This window comes from Montipora capricornis, chromosome 6 (assembly GCF_036669925.1).
Source record: "Montipora capricornis isolate CH-2021 chromosome 6, ASM3666992v2, whole genome shotgun sequence".
NCBI classification, from domain to species: Eukaryota; Metazoa; Cnidaria; class Anthozoa; order Scleractinia; family Acroporidae; genus Montipora; species Montipora capricornis.
The window spans coordinates 18025914-18040913 of NC_090888.1; the positions used below are offsets into that span (position 1 = coordinate 18025914).

Here is a 15000-nt window from a genome sequence, read left to right on the forward strand (position 1 = left end):
AATTAGTAACATAAATTCTTAACAAACAATTTGCTTCCGTCGGCCAAAAATTAGCTAGACAGTTGTCTCCTTCATCGCGTCATTTTGCTGATTACTATAAGAATGCTACATATCTTAAGTCATTCTTCTTTGCCCCTGTGACTCCAGCTGAGGTTAAAAGCCAAATAGTATTGATTCCTGGTAACAAGGCATATGGATTATATTCTTCTCCAACAATTTTATTTAAGTGCGCTAAAAGTATCAATGGCAGTCACTTGGCAGAAATCATAAATATCTCTATCCAGTTGGGTAAATACCCTTCGAAATTAAAGTTTGCGAAAGTCATGCCTGCTTTTAACTATGATGATGAGACTGATCCAAATAACTATCGACCAATCTCACTATTATCTGACCTTAATAGAATTTTCGAAAAATTAATGTACTTGCGGTTGAAATCGTACCTGAATAGCCACAACATTCTTACATCCTCTCATTATGGTTTTCGAGAAGGACATGCGACTCAACATGCAACACTCAATATGGTAAACGCAGTCCAGAATAATAGCTAATAATATGGACCAAATATTGTTTTCGTGTGGATTTTTATTGACCTTAAAAAAAGCATCTGACACTGTGAACCACGATATTTTGCTGCAGAAGCTAGAGCATCATGGCGTAAGAGGAATTCTTACCGATTGGTTTTACTTCATACTTGAATTTTCGTACGCAAACAAGACATCTCTGATTAAGTATTTCCAACAAACAAAACACACCTTGTGGGGTTCCGCAGGGATCCGTTTTAGGTCCATTGTGATTCTTAATTTATACATTCAAATGCTATAATTATTTGTTCTGAATTGCTTCAGTTTTTATTATTTGCTGACGATACCAGTTTACTTTATGCGAATAAGGACCTTAAAACTCTTGAATTAACAGCTAATAAACTAAGGCTTAATATTAAGAAGTGAAACTTTGTAATTTTTCGCCCCCATCAAAAAGTTTCTTTCATTTCAACCAAAAGTAATGATTCTGGGTAACCAAAAAGGGGATACGCCAACTGGAATGTAAAGAATATGTGAAATACCTAGATATTGTGATAGATCAAGATTTAAATTGGAAATCACACATTAACCTTGTCGTTACAAAAGTTAGCAAAGCCGTAGGTATGTTATCTAGATTACGATGTCTATTGCCTTTGCGAACCCTAACTCAAATGTATCAGTCCTTGATTTATCCATACCTTACCTATGGCTAAGCTCTTGAGGACAGGCTAACCAAGCTGATCTAGATAAGTTACCTCTTTTATAGAAGAGGGGTCTCCACTTAATTCATCAATCAACTGATAGTAGGGAACATGCCATTCCTTTTATTTATTAAGTAATATTCTACCTATTACTTTCCTTTATGTTGAAATAATTTCTAATCTAATGTACGATGTGAGAAATAATTCAGCCCCTGTCAATGTTCAAAATCTATTCAAATCCGTTTCAGACGTGCATTCCTCTAATAACCGGTCAACAGCTGCCGATTATTTTTATATAATGCAGTCAAGACAAGAGACAAGAAAGTCTTCGTTCTTTAGGTTCAAAAGGAGGCTATGGAACAATGCTCCAAGCGTGTTAAAAGATTTAAACAAAAATAGTTTCAAAAAAAAGTTACACAGTATGCTCATCAAGATTTTGGACTAATTGTCAAGCAAATGAGTACATTTTAGATTTCACTGCTTTCCCCTTCTATCTTCTTCCTTACCTTTCCCTTTCCATTCTCTGTACTTTGTTGTTGTAATCGCATTTGTGTTCCTTCTTCTTTCACGATGCCACCGTCAATTTTGCTTACGTTATTGCCTGTATACCTTTATTTGCAAGAGAAAATGAGGGGACAGAGAGGGAGGCTCCCGGTCCAGCACTTGGGATATGTCATGTCCACCAAAGTTATTTTTAGACGAGCGGAAGTCTTCCGAGACGTCCGCATGCTGGCCTACCTCGGTCCGATGCTTGAAAGAAAATAAATATTCATCAGCCTTCCACGTGCGCCGTCATTTTCTCTTTTCACTAAGAACCTAAGAGCGAGGCAAGACTGCATGCGGACGTCTCGGAAGACAGACTTCCGCTAGAACAAAGACTTCTGCTCGTCTAAAAATAACTTTCGTGGACATGACATATCCCGGCCAACGCCCTGAGCCTCCGTCTCTGTCCCCTCATTTTCTCTTGTTTATTTGTGATGATTTTTGTACTCCTGATAATTTTATTCGTTTATTTTTGCCGGGTTATTACTTGTGTACTTGTGTTTGCAACAATTTTACTTTAATTGCATTTGTTATTTCTTATTAAACAGAATATAATGTAATGTCTCTAAATTAGTATGCTATTTATATTTGCTCCCACCCAACTCGATTAGCTATGCTATTTTTGGGTGGGACGTGTATTATTTAATCCTCATGTGAAGTGTTGTAATAAATATTATTGTTTCTGTTGTTGTTGAAATATATGAACTGTGAAGATTATTCATCTAGTAGGTATTTTTCGTTTTTCGTTTTTCGTTGTTAAAATATAAATAAACGGTTGGATGCTGGAAATGAGGAAATAAGCAGTAAAGTAATTTTAAGTGCTGTCTTTATTTGGAGAATCCCCAGCACTTCCAGGTAATTTCATTTTTCTTTATTTCCAGCTCAACTTGTATGTAAACACTAACGTCAGAATCCGGCCATGTTTTCAACGGGGAAAGCAATGGGCAATGTCTCGCGTTAATGGAAAAGGAATAAAATGGCACTTATGGAAAGCAAATGAGCAAATGAAACAAAATTCTTTCGGAAAAATGACTTCACAATATTTCTTTATAAAAGGATTTGTGTCAGTTTGGGTTCGGACTAACTTACTGACCTGGATTTTCCGAAGCCAAAATTGCAGCCACTGCAACAATCGTGGCAAACACACTAGCTAGCAGATCAAGGCGTACGCTCAACCAACGATTAGCAGACACTGCCATGAAAAAAGCTTGCGTGTTTTCGTCCTGATACCTAGAAAGAGAATTACAAATTAAAGAAGGTAGAATACAGGACAACCATGGGAAAATCAATATGGCCGATGGGATTTTGAAAGAAAGGAAGGCCAACCGCTTTGACACATGTGGGGCGCTGTAATCTCGGAAAATGGGTCAGGGAAGGAGTTATAACTTCCTACACTTTGGTCATGTATATTGAATATCGCAATCAGTTAAAACAATTGCCTTTCATATTAAAGGTAAAGTAACTTTATTTAACGTCGGTAGTTCCTTCAGCTACGAGGGTGGTATCAATGGAAGCCCTCCCTCTGTCATTTCTCCGTTTCACACGGGTATTTAAAGCCATACCTACAAGGATCAGAGGAAAGTCGAAACAGACGTTGTAGTCACGGAGGATCGAACCGGGGACCTCTCGCTCCGAAAGCCGCGCACAAGCCCAACTGAGCCACGACTGCTCCTTAAAACAATTTCTTGTATTGATTTAGGATTTATCGCAGTATAAACAGAAAGCGGTGATAAAATACTAGTAAAAACACAACACAGCTTTTTTAATGGTGACCATGTGCGAAGTGAAATTACACACAAAATAGTCACGCGATTCAAAGTCACGATCATTGCGTGACGAACGAATGAAATCATTACGTTACATCCTCTTTCTTAATAAACAAACACAGGACAAAAGAAACAGTTGTCCTAACTAAGTGCAGTTTTTTCATCAGGAAAATGACTTTCAGCTTAGAACGAAATGAACAGTCCTATTGAGTCTGATCGTCAGCATGTCATGCAGGCTTGCCAACATTTCTCTGGGATTCTCATACAAATCCTTATATTTTTGTCGGCAATGCTCACACTGAGCTTGAGGCGCCTGTGTTTCTTCCTGCATTTTTCGCCGGTTTCAATCCAAAAAGATGATTCCGAATATTCGATTTCCAGTCGGAAGTTCATTTGGCACTCTTGTTTTTAAAGGAAAATGCACGACCGTGATGGTATCTGGTAACCTAAGTACGCAGTATAGTGGTACACTCTTCTTGGAAACTACCTATGTTAGGGGATATTTATCATTTTTCCTCCTCTTCTTGTTTTAACGCGTTTTAGATTGTTTTGTTTGGTTTTCTTTATTTGATTGCTTTTCGTCATGGCTAAACAAAACGACTTCGTCTCGGTTTTTATTCACCGATATTCACCTCCCCTTCGGCGAATAATTGTGAAATGTTATGTGACCATGTGCGAAGTGAACACAAAATGTTCATGTGATTTAAAGTCAAGGTCATTGCGTGACCGACGAATTAAAGCATTACGTTACACTCAGGACTGACTGGGTAAGCACGAAATGTCACTGACAGTAGACAAAGGGGGAAAGGTTTAACAGATAACTGACAACCTCTATGCAGACCCTAGAAAATGGTTGACTTCAATTACCGTCGGTTGTCAGACCGCACATCACGAGAAAACATGATCTGTTTGATTGTCAATAGCTGCAGTCATCGTTGTAAGCTTGTCAAATCGTAAAACCAGTTTCGTTTTGTCTTATTTAGTTGTTAAATTATTTTCAACGTAAACGTTTGAACGAGCCCTCAGACAAGGAGTTCCCTGCTCTGTCTGGGGAAATGCTTGTTTTTACTGAAGTCATGTGCGTATTTCGTTACCTATACACTCTTAAATGAATCAAACGCTTTAATGATGACTAACCTTTTTAGTCTTTCCAAAAAGGGCTTCCTCATGTTTGAAGTGTGCACTATTTCCAGGCCATTTACTGTTTCCGTGATGTGTGAGTATACAGGGCTGCATTTGATCGCTTCAATTCTCTTCAGATCTCTGGAGGACCTCAAATAATAACGTGCAAAGTAAAGAAATATTCCAATTATTGGGAGAAGGGCCAAGAAGAGCCAGTAGTTTGTTGCAACTGGAACCAGAATAGCGCTGACGGAGAAGAGGCAGTATGTAAGAGCTTGAAGAAATAACGGTGGCAATACGTCATCCATACAACCAATATCTTTGGAAAACCGATTCAGGATACGCCCAGCTGGGGTCGAATCAAAAAACTTTACAGGTGCCTTGATAGTCGCCACCGTCATTTTACTGTGAAGTTTTTCAGCCGCTTTGAGGAGGAGGTAGTAAAAAAAGAAAGACGACGTTGTCATGACAACAAGGGCCACCGCCACTAAACTACCATAAACGACATGGGTGGTCGTCGCCATCTGTTGGTCATATGACATCTCGGCTATTCTAGACAACCACCAATTTGGAGCTAAGAGGCAAACTGGAACAGTGTTCATATTAGTAAAATTGAAGAAAAAGTCATTGAAAGGAGTGTCAATGGTGAGAACTTAAATCGCGCAAGGGTTCCGGTGGTCATTCATTCAAATTTTAGATGGAGCTTAGTTGGCAATCATGTGGATTTGTGAACGTTCTATCCACTCCGAAATCTGTTGAGGGAGTTGTGTTTTCCACCATCACGCAAAAGATGGTAGGAACCCGTTAAGGTTTTCTCAACTTTTCTACAAGTGGAATATCTTTCCTGCAAACACGACCTTCATTAAATCGTGTAGGGAACGTTTATCCTCAATTATTTCTTTACGACAGCAATAACTGTGTTAATACTAATTATCAGAATAAAATCGAAACACACAGTACACCTTTTGCTGAAAGCTTTTTTACTTTGAAATATATTTGCAAAATTTGTCCCTTTACTGTAAAATTATACCGTACCAAAACCAAAAGAAAAATCAAGTTTCTGCTTGCTATGCTAGTGTCTCACGATTGTCCAAGCCATAAATTCTTTAACACATAATACAGTCTTTTTGTTATAAGAACATTTTTATAACAACGTTCAGGCTTAGAATAATCATAATTTTAAGAACATACTAAGTACATACCCAGGCTGAGAATCAGTTATAAGTAAAAGAAAAATAAATGTAGTCTAACACGACAATTAACTCAAATACATACTTGGGGGCGTTTTTTAAACAACAACAATGTGGTTTCCGTTTTGCATGGTATTCTGCAACTCAGTTTGTAGCTGAACTTAGTACACTACACTACTTTAAGAGATAGTGTCACGCTATTTTAGTCAAACTTCAAAACACTAAACAACGTCTTTGCATCAATAAAGATGTTGTTTTGTTGTCAATAACCATTGAAGTTCTTTGTTGTTTGAAGCTTTCAGTAGGTTGTCAGATGTGTTGTACGTGTGATCTAAAATACTAGTTTAGATTTGTACTCAGTTTTGAGCATGACAGAGCGCCTTAGGAAAATGTCAAGAAAGTTTTCATGCTCAAATCGCCAAACAAAAAATAAGAAGGTTCAGCCTCAGCCCCAAAATTAGACGTTCTTGCAATAAAACGATTGTACGAGTGTTTCATCTTACTGAGTGGTCGTAATATAGTATGTGTCACAAAAATAATTTTCAAGTTATTGAATCAGCCTTACCTTGTGCAAACAATTGGGAAATTGCAAGAAGTATTATCCCGGAAACAGGCAGTCCTTCCTTAAAATAGTTCCAGTACAGTCTAAAGGTCACAGTTCCTATACTCTTGGTTTCCTCGTCTTCTTTTAAATCAAGGATTGGTCGTTCCTCAGGATCGGCCACTAACTCCTCACTCATGTTTGAGACTGCTAGAGAATCAGTAGTACGCAGAACTATTGTATTCCGTATGGGTGGATCAAAATCATGTGTAAGGGCTTCGTTAACATAAACGTTTGGATCTCCTGCTACAGATGAGACGGAAGGTTCATTCATTGACTTCTTGGCCATACCTTTATCATGAAATTCGTCTTCATTAACACCAGGACCATTCTCAAAGGGCTCAGAAAGTTCCTGGTGAATTAGTTCCTTCTTCGGTTGCGGATCAGGTCTGAACGCTTTGTTATCTTCTCCTTTAAATGCCTCACTATCTTTACCTTCTGATGATCCTTTCGAGCCTGCAACGATCGATACTGAAGAATCTTGCTGAGTATCGATCATCCCTTTATTATCTTGGACTGGTTTAATCAATTTCATATCTGGGGTTTGTTGCTGAGCAATCCCAGGAATATTGCATGCATTGATTGAGGGGATCGATGGCCCTTCCCGCTCCTTCTGTATAATCCCATTGTCATTAATCTTCTGTAGTCTGACTTTCTTTGCAAGTCCAGGTCCATCTTCACATTGCTCGGGAAATCTTGCTACTCCCCCAAACGCTCCCTGGTCGACGTCTAGAATTTCAGTGTACTTCCCTTGGTGAATGATTGAACCGTTCTCCATCACAAGAACGCGATCCACATCTTTCAAATATTGCAACTGGTGTGTGACCAGCAAACGAATATGACCCGATAAGTGGCCTAGTATGCAACTCTCAAAAAGTTTTTTTCCTACTTTAGTATCGACTGCACTCAGTGGATCATCAAGCAGGTAAATATCAGCGTCTGAATACACTGCACGAGCCAAACCCACTCGTGCTTTCTGACCTCCGCTAAGGGTAACACCCCGCTGCCCGATTTCCGTGAGGTCGCCATTTGCGAAGTTCGCCAAGTCTCTCGTCAACTCGCATATGTGAACAACCTGTTGAAACTTTTCTTCGTTAAAAGCCAATCCAAACAAGACGTTCTCTCGTATTGAGCCAGAAAATACCCAAGGTATTTGAGGAACATAGGCTACCTTTCCGTGGTACGATATCGATCCTTTATGTAGGGGACGTTCTCCAAGAATAGCTGTTAATAGAGAGGATTTTCCGCTTCCGACTGCCCCTGTTATCGCTATCAGGTTACCATTGTGTACATTAAGAGTAATGTCACTCAATGTGTTAGTCAAGATTTCTTGGTTCCAAGTACAGGACGCTTTGGAAATTGAGATATAAGGCTCTGTGCTAGTGGCGAATAATCCTGGTGTCACCAGATCCATTTTCGATGGAGAGTCGCCAGTACACGTTTTTGCTGCGCTCAAATAGTCATTTCTTTGTCTGTAACTGGCTACCTGGACAGTCATTTTCATTTTCTTTTCACTTTTATAATTCCGTACCGCAAGGTTGCCGCTATCATTTTGATCGTGGGTGTTGTTTTCTCCGATTCCTTCGAACTCCGTTACTTTCTCCATCAGGAATGTCTGTATTCTATTGAGTGCTACCTTACCATCCGAAGCAACTAGCATGGTGAAAGCCACGTTGTAGCAAAATATGAATCGTAATATTGTAAAGCTTAGAAGAAGTGTGAATATTGCAAATGATGACAAGTGAGTTCCAGTCAATATCAGAGTTGTTACTGAAACCAGGGTGGCGATAGGAAGTGTTGTGAAAAACAGAACAAGTAACATTGATACAATTAAGCCTTTTAAACGAATTATTGCCATCTCCTTCCTGTAAACAGATTACGGAAAAGAAAAGAAAAATGATTAGAAAAAATGTATAAGAAATATAACCCACGCCCTTAGAAGAAGTCCCTTTTTTTTTTAAATTCTAAAAATTGAGTTTATTCATATATTGTCAAATTTGACAAAAATTCACTGTGCGCTTTAATAGTATATTGTTTGGCGAAACCAGACACAGAGTTAAAAGCGTAAAAAGGCCATTCAAAAGTTAGACTGTTTGGCTAAAGTTGTACGGAATCGTTTGTGTTAACTGGATTTATAAGTCACTCGTACGAAAAAACTTGTTTACCAGGCGAGAGTCGAGTCTCCTGAGACCAGGTCCACTCGTAGAAGGGATGTAGGAATTGCGGCCTCATTTGTTTCATGGTTGCTTTAAAACTCTATTTCCTACCGGGATGCGAAAATGATGCGTGCGCGCATCATTCTTGCAGGATTCCGTAGAACGCCATTGCAGGATGCAAAGCATACGAGAACTTTAAAAGAACCACCACTCATATCTTTTCATAGGGAAAAATCCCTGAAAGACATGCTCGTAAGAGCAAAGCTTTAAAGAGGTCAAAGACCGAAAATACGGTACAAAAGTTGTGTAGGCCTGTCAATCCTTGCTACTTTCTACTGTTTATATTCTGACCCCTTTCCATCCGGGTTATTAAATTGTCCTTAATCCTTCTTGCTCGGACAAAGCAACGGACTTAAATGTACTAATCCCCCACCCCATAGGGAAAGGCAAAGGCCAAAATGAACTAATCCCCACCTCTCTGGGAAGGCATCGCAAAAAAAAAAAAAAAATCAATTAATCCCCCACAGGAAGAAGGAATTACTACATGATGCAAAGCATACGAAAACGTTAACAAAGGTAACCCTGAAATCCCCACAAACTACATCAAAGAAATGCTAAGAGTCATAGTCAAAGAGAATTTCCAGTTTAACGGAAAGAACTATCTACAAATTCACGGTACCGCCATGGGTAGTAAAATGGCCGTTGCCTTTGCAAATATCTTTATGGCCGATCTTGAGACACAGATCCTAAGCAAAAACGTCATTTAGCCAATGTCGTCAATATATCGCTTCCAAATAATTGGCTTTATGACGTTTTTGCTTAGAATCTGTGTCTCAAGATCGGCCAAAAAGATATTTGCAAAGGCAACGGCCATTTTACTACCCATGGCGGTACCGTGGATTTGTAGATAGTTCTTTCCGTTAAACTGGAAAGAATTCTCTTTGAGTATGATTCTTAGCATTTCTTTGATGTAGTTTGTGGGGATTTCTTTGAAACACTGTGGCGCAAATGGCAAGATGTCTCTAGGGATTTCATTCCTTTGCTTCAGCGCTGATTCGCTTTCTATGAATTTGATGTCTGATAGGAGTGTCTCAATCAGCAAGGTAAATTTGACGGTTGGCGGATGAACTTGTCTATCTCTGCTTTGCTGACATCCTACCGTTTATCATAACACAATAATAAAAAAAATTAAATTATAGTGACATTGCAAAATTGTGCAAATCGTTCGTTTTAGCCTCAAAATGCAACGTTTTATGAAAACTTCTTTTTTGCAGTGTTTCCAGCAGTTTTCCAGCGAAACCGGACATAGACAAGATCATCACACAAGCAAACTCACACCACCCTACCATCAAGTTTACGGCTGAGATCTCAAACACTGAAGCCACATTTCTAGACAATGTTGTATAAAAAGGCAAACGCTTCCAAAATCAATCCATTCTGGATATAAAAACACTCTTCAAGCCGAATTAAACCTTTCAGTTCACTCATTTTTCCTCCAGCCACCCACCTAACCCTAACCCTAACCCTAACAACTTTTGAAGAGAACATTTACAAATTCAAATCACGTCTCCGTGATCGAGGCTATCCAAAACGTCTGATTGAGGCACTCCTATCAGACATCAAATTCATAGAAAGGGAATCAGCGCTGAAGTAAAGGAATGAAATCCCTAAAGGCATCTTGCCATTTGTGACACAGTATCACCCGGCAGTGTCAAATCTTAAACGTGTTTTATTAAAAAATTGACACTTCATACAAAAACAGACTTCTCTATGGCAAATTTTCAAAGAACCACCACTCATATCTTTTCATAGGGAAAAATCATGAAAAGACATGCTCGTTAGAGCAAAGCTTTAAAGAGGTCGAAGACCGAAAATACGGTACAAAAGTTGTGTAGGCCTGTCAATCCTTGCTACTTCCTACTGTGCATATTCTGACCCCTTTCCAACCGGTTATTTAAGTGCCCTTACTCCTTCTTGCTCGGACAAGGCAACGGACATAAATATACTAACCCACCACCCCATAGGGAAAAGCAAAGGCCAAAATGTACTAACCCGCACCTCTCTGGGAAGGCAACGCAAAAAAAAAATCAATTAATCCCCCACCCCCTTGGGAAAATGAAAAACCCACAAACCCCACCCATGCTCCATGTTTTTCTGGGGTGGGGGGGGGGGGGGGTTACAGTGAGTGACAGGTGCATTATTTACATCCGAAACACAGTCAAACAACTTTTTTTTTTGTTCCCTAGAATTATTAATCTTTTAGTTGGCTGCGGTTGTTCGAAATCTCAAGACAGCTGGCCCACCTTATGCCCAAAAACGACAAGGTGTTTTTGTGGTGGAAACACAACTGCTACTTATTCTGGCTAGTATATTACCTGCGGAGATGATGGACGATGTCTCTAAAGTTCCACTCCCAAGCATGCATCTTCACCGCTCGTATTCCAGAGATGATTTCATTCATGATTACGAGCCGTTTGTCTGTAAAAGTGGCCGCTCTCTTTCTCAGGTTTGCGGCTTTTCTCGCCATTAACATTTGAACGGCGACTAAGACGATGAGAAAAGAAGCGCCAAGGAGGGCTTTCCAGCCATTCAGGTACCACAAGATCAGCACATTGATTACAATTTCTAGCGGCGCTAACAACATAACGCCAACACAGTTTAAAGACTTCTCGATCTTTTGTGCGTCATTCGAGACTAGGTTTATAATGTTCCCAGACAACGTGGACTCCAGGCTACAACGATTTAGTGACAGAAGCTGTGAGAAAGAAAAAATGTACTTGGTATATTTTGTGGGAAGGAGAAGAACCCAATTGCCTGAAAAGCTAATTTTGAATTAGCCTGATTCTCAGACGGTCGGGGTCGTTCTTGTCATGCACTCTTCTCCCTTTCCCGTCTGATGGACTTTATTCAAGGTCATGTTCCTGTCATCATGGTTCTACTGTTTTTTTTACACCAATCCAATCGAGTTTACCATTTTCTTAAAAGTCAGGAATTTAAGGAACGTAAAATTTTTGTAATTAAAATAGCGGAAAACCTAAAAGGATTTCAGGGTGCTGTTGAGAAAGTTTGCGAAATCTTTGGTGTGGAGAAACTTTTCCCCGAACAGATATATGCTCCTAAAGCTTTTATTTAAAAAGAGGGTGTCTTTTTAAACTTGTCAGCGGGGTTCGGAAAGTCGTTGGTGTTTCAGATGGCTCCCTTGGTCCACGCCAAACTTTCGAAGTTCAATCACGGATTTACATCCAATCCAATAATTATTGTCATTTCACGACTCGTAAGCCTAACGGAAAACCAGGCGAATTTTCTTCGGAATCTCAGCGTCAGACCTCGGTCTATAGGAAACGATAAGTTTGTAAATATCGTGTATTCTTCGCCGGAGTCTTTACTCGGAAATGGCTACTGGCGAAATATGTTGCCATCGGACAAAATTTGATAGGAATTGTTGTGGATGAAGAGTATTGTATCAGCACAGGTAACCCAGGCTCACTGTGTGTGCCACATAGGTAAATATAGAGAACATATGAGGCGAAGTTTAGATCTGGAAATTTGCAAGAAAATGGAGATAAAAATCGATGAAACTTACCATGTGTTCACCTTCGTTCATAGTATAGTGACAAGGTAGGAGACGGAAGGCAGCGTCGGGACTCCGATCGACCCAAAACAAGCACGATTTTTTTCGCGAAAATCGAATCCAGTCGCTAAATAAACACGCCAGGCTCGTGGAACATGAATTTCTCTAGACCATGAATCCACTGAAGCATCTCCAGGTAGCAACGCGAAGCCACCAGACTCCATAGAACTTGTAAGTTAACCTGCTAAAATGGCGGCCAGAAACCGTTGTCCTCGCAAAGTGTTCAATTCAAAATGGCACTGAACCCGGGACGCCTGGTGACGAGTATAGTAAGTTCTGGAGGGAGTGGAGTCCCAAATTGCTAAAAACAAAACTCACTGAGCAATCTGGGACTCCATTCCCTCCAGGGGGACTTATTATACTCGTCACCAAGCGTCCCGAGTTCACTGCCATTTTGAATTGGACACTTTGCGAGGACAACGGTTTCTGACAAGTTTAAAAAGACACCCTCTTTTTAAATAAAAGCTTTAGGAGCATATATCTGTTCGGGGAAAAGTTTCTCCACACCAAAGATTTGGCAAACTTTCTCAACAGCACCCTGAAATCCTTTTAGGTTTTCCGCCATTTACGTTCCCTAAATTCCTGACTTTTAAGAAAATGGTAAACTCGATTGGATTGGTGGAAAAAATCGTGCTTGTTTTGGGTCGATCGGAGTCCCGACGCTGGCTTCCGTCTCCTACCTTGTCTCTATACTATGAAGGAAGGTGAACGGGGACCATTTTCCCGAAACTTCGTGTACGTATTAAAGACAACAACAACTCACCACATGGTAAGTTTCATCGATTTTTATTTCCATTTTCTTGCAAATTTCCAGACCTAAACTTTGCCTCATATGTTCTCTATATTTACCAATGTGGCACACACAGTGAGCCTGGGTTACCTGTGGTATCAGCCATTGTCCACCAGAGGGGAAAGGGAGAAGAGTGCGTGACACAAGCGATCTGGACCGTCTGAGAATAAAGCTAATTTTGAATCGCTTTCTCCCTATTCTGATTGTGGAACAGCAAAGAAAAAGAAAAAGCTAAAGAGCGTTAGACTCTCCCTCATCGCACCTGAATTTTATTTGGACATGTATGAACCTGCTGAGTTCTACAGGTTGTTAGAAATAGTTTATCAAATGGGTTTAATTATTTGCCGCTTCCGTTAAGTTTAGAATCGATTTAAAAAGCGAATATTCTAAACAGTCCGCTACAATGTAGGTTGTCTAATACGATGCCTTTGCTCAAGTGTCCAGACTAGATGACTCTAGGTAACCTAATCTATGCCTCGTCCTTTATATTTTTGTAATTTATATATATATTTTTATATATATATATATATATATATATATATTTTTTTTTTTTTTTTTTTTTTTTTTTAACGCATATATCTCAAAAACGAACTCGGCAACCCCATATTTTATTGCTGGAGAGTGATTAGCACGCTAGGAAAAAAGTTTCTGCAAAGTTAAAAAAAATTCTCTGGAGCAGATCCATAGCCACCTTCACAATTGAAAAATTTTAACGTAGCTCTGAATCCTCTCCAGAGGTTCATTTTAAACTTTGCAGAAAGTTTCGTCTTGAATCACTTTTTAATAATAATAAATGGGGGTCACCGAGTTCGTTTTCGCGATACAAGCGCTTAAACACAAAATGTAGGGTGTTTCTAGATGGTTCTTTTGTTGGCATGGTAATTTTTGCGTCACATTAATATGTACTTCTTGTTAAGCAATTATTAGCGTTTCCTATGGTACCATATCATTGCCATTAAGAGAAACGGTGTTGTAGAATATAATTAATCTTTCGACCCGCCTTAAGTATAAAATCAAGCCCAATTCATATAATGACTAAGCTCACCTTCTTATATACAAGTCCGATTAACGCCACCTTCATTTTTAATCCCCAGAGTTCAGTGAGGTAGTCATAGTGATATGTCGTTAAAGCTTTCATTACACTTGTCGCTCCTAAAAGTGCCACGTACATGAACGCAAACTTCAAGTCCTGATTTGGTCCATCGTTCAAGGTTTTTAGCACCAGCCAAAGGCAGAGAGGTTGTAAGGCACTACTTAACGACTCTAGGATTTTCAAAATGATCATCACAAGACCTGATTTCCAGGGAATAAGGCTGGTCATTGCTTTCCATAAGCGTGGTTTCCTTTTCCCGGATTGGCTTTTTTTTAATTCTTTGAACCAGTACTTCTCAGCGTCCTCCACGAGAACCTCAGCTTTATAATCTTCGAGAAGAGGAAACAAATCGTTGTCGGTCAGTGGTCGTTTGTTGCCTAGTTTCAACAAGTCATTCATCCACCAGAAGAAGATGACTGACAGCCAGTTTGCAGCATCTCTTGGATTTTGCTTCTCGGTAGGCTGTGGCATGTTTCAAAGAATGGTTTACCACTTATTCCGTCACAAAGATCCTAGAAGGTTAAAGGTAGTTACGAAATGATATAGAGAGCATGCGCGCCTAGCAGGCAGCACGTGCATTCGACTGCTCTTGAAATTGATTTTTAACTTAGGAACTTTTTTTGACTAAATCTATTTTAACATTGAACCAAAAACAGCTCAAGTCCTATGAGGGCATGCTTTGGACGCAGATGGCAATTACTTAATCAAGGCAAACGTTAAGAGCGATTTCACTATTCACTATTATGAAACCACTCGGCTATGACCTTTGGTGTACTCTTTCTTGTCAACCTACGGATATCGCGTTTTCAACCTGCGCGTCGGGACAAACGAGCTGGACAACGAAAGCAAAGATCTATTTCGATTATTTGTGGGTTTAGAGGCAGCG

At 39.6% G+C, this 15000-nt stretch overlaps 1 protein-coding gene across 1 annotated transcript in view; it reads right to left on the minus strand.

The window, feature by feature from the left end:
- LOC138050312 (ATP-binding cassette sub-family C member 4-like) overlaps positions 1–15000 on the minus strand; it is a 28012-nt gene that overhangs the window by 3358 nt on the left and 9654 nt on the right. Inside the window, exons 2-7 of the mRNA XM_068896668.1 lie at positions 14067–14626; positions 10976–11355; positions 6871–8309; positions 6409–6591; positions 4669–5239; positions 2859–2995 (exon numbers count right to left, since the gene is read on the minus strand). Of these exons, the coding sequence (XP_068752769.1) occupies positions 2859–2995; positions 4669–5239; positions 6409–6591; positions 6871–8309; positions 10976–11355; positions 14067–14585 (3229 nt within the window). The 5' untranslated portion in view covers positions 14586–14626. The remainder of the gene's footprint in view (positions 1–2858; positions 2996–4668; positions 5240–6408; positions 6592–6870; positions 8310–10975; positions 11356–14066; positions 14627–15000) is intronic.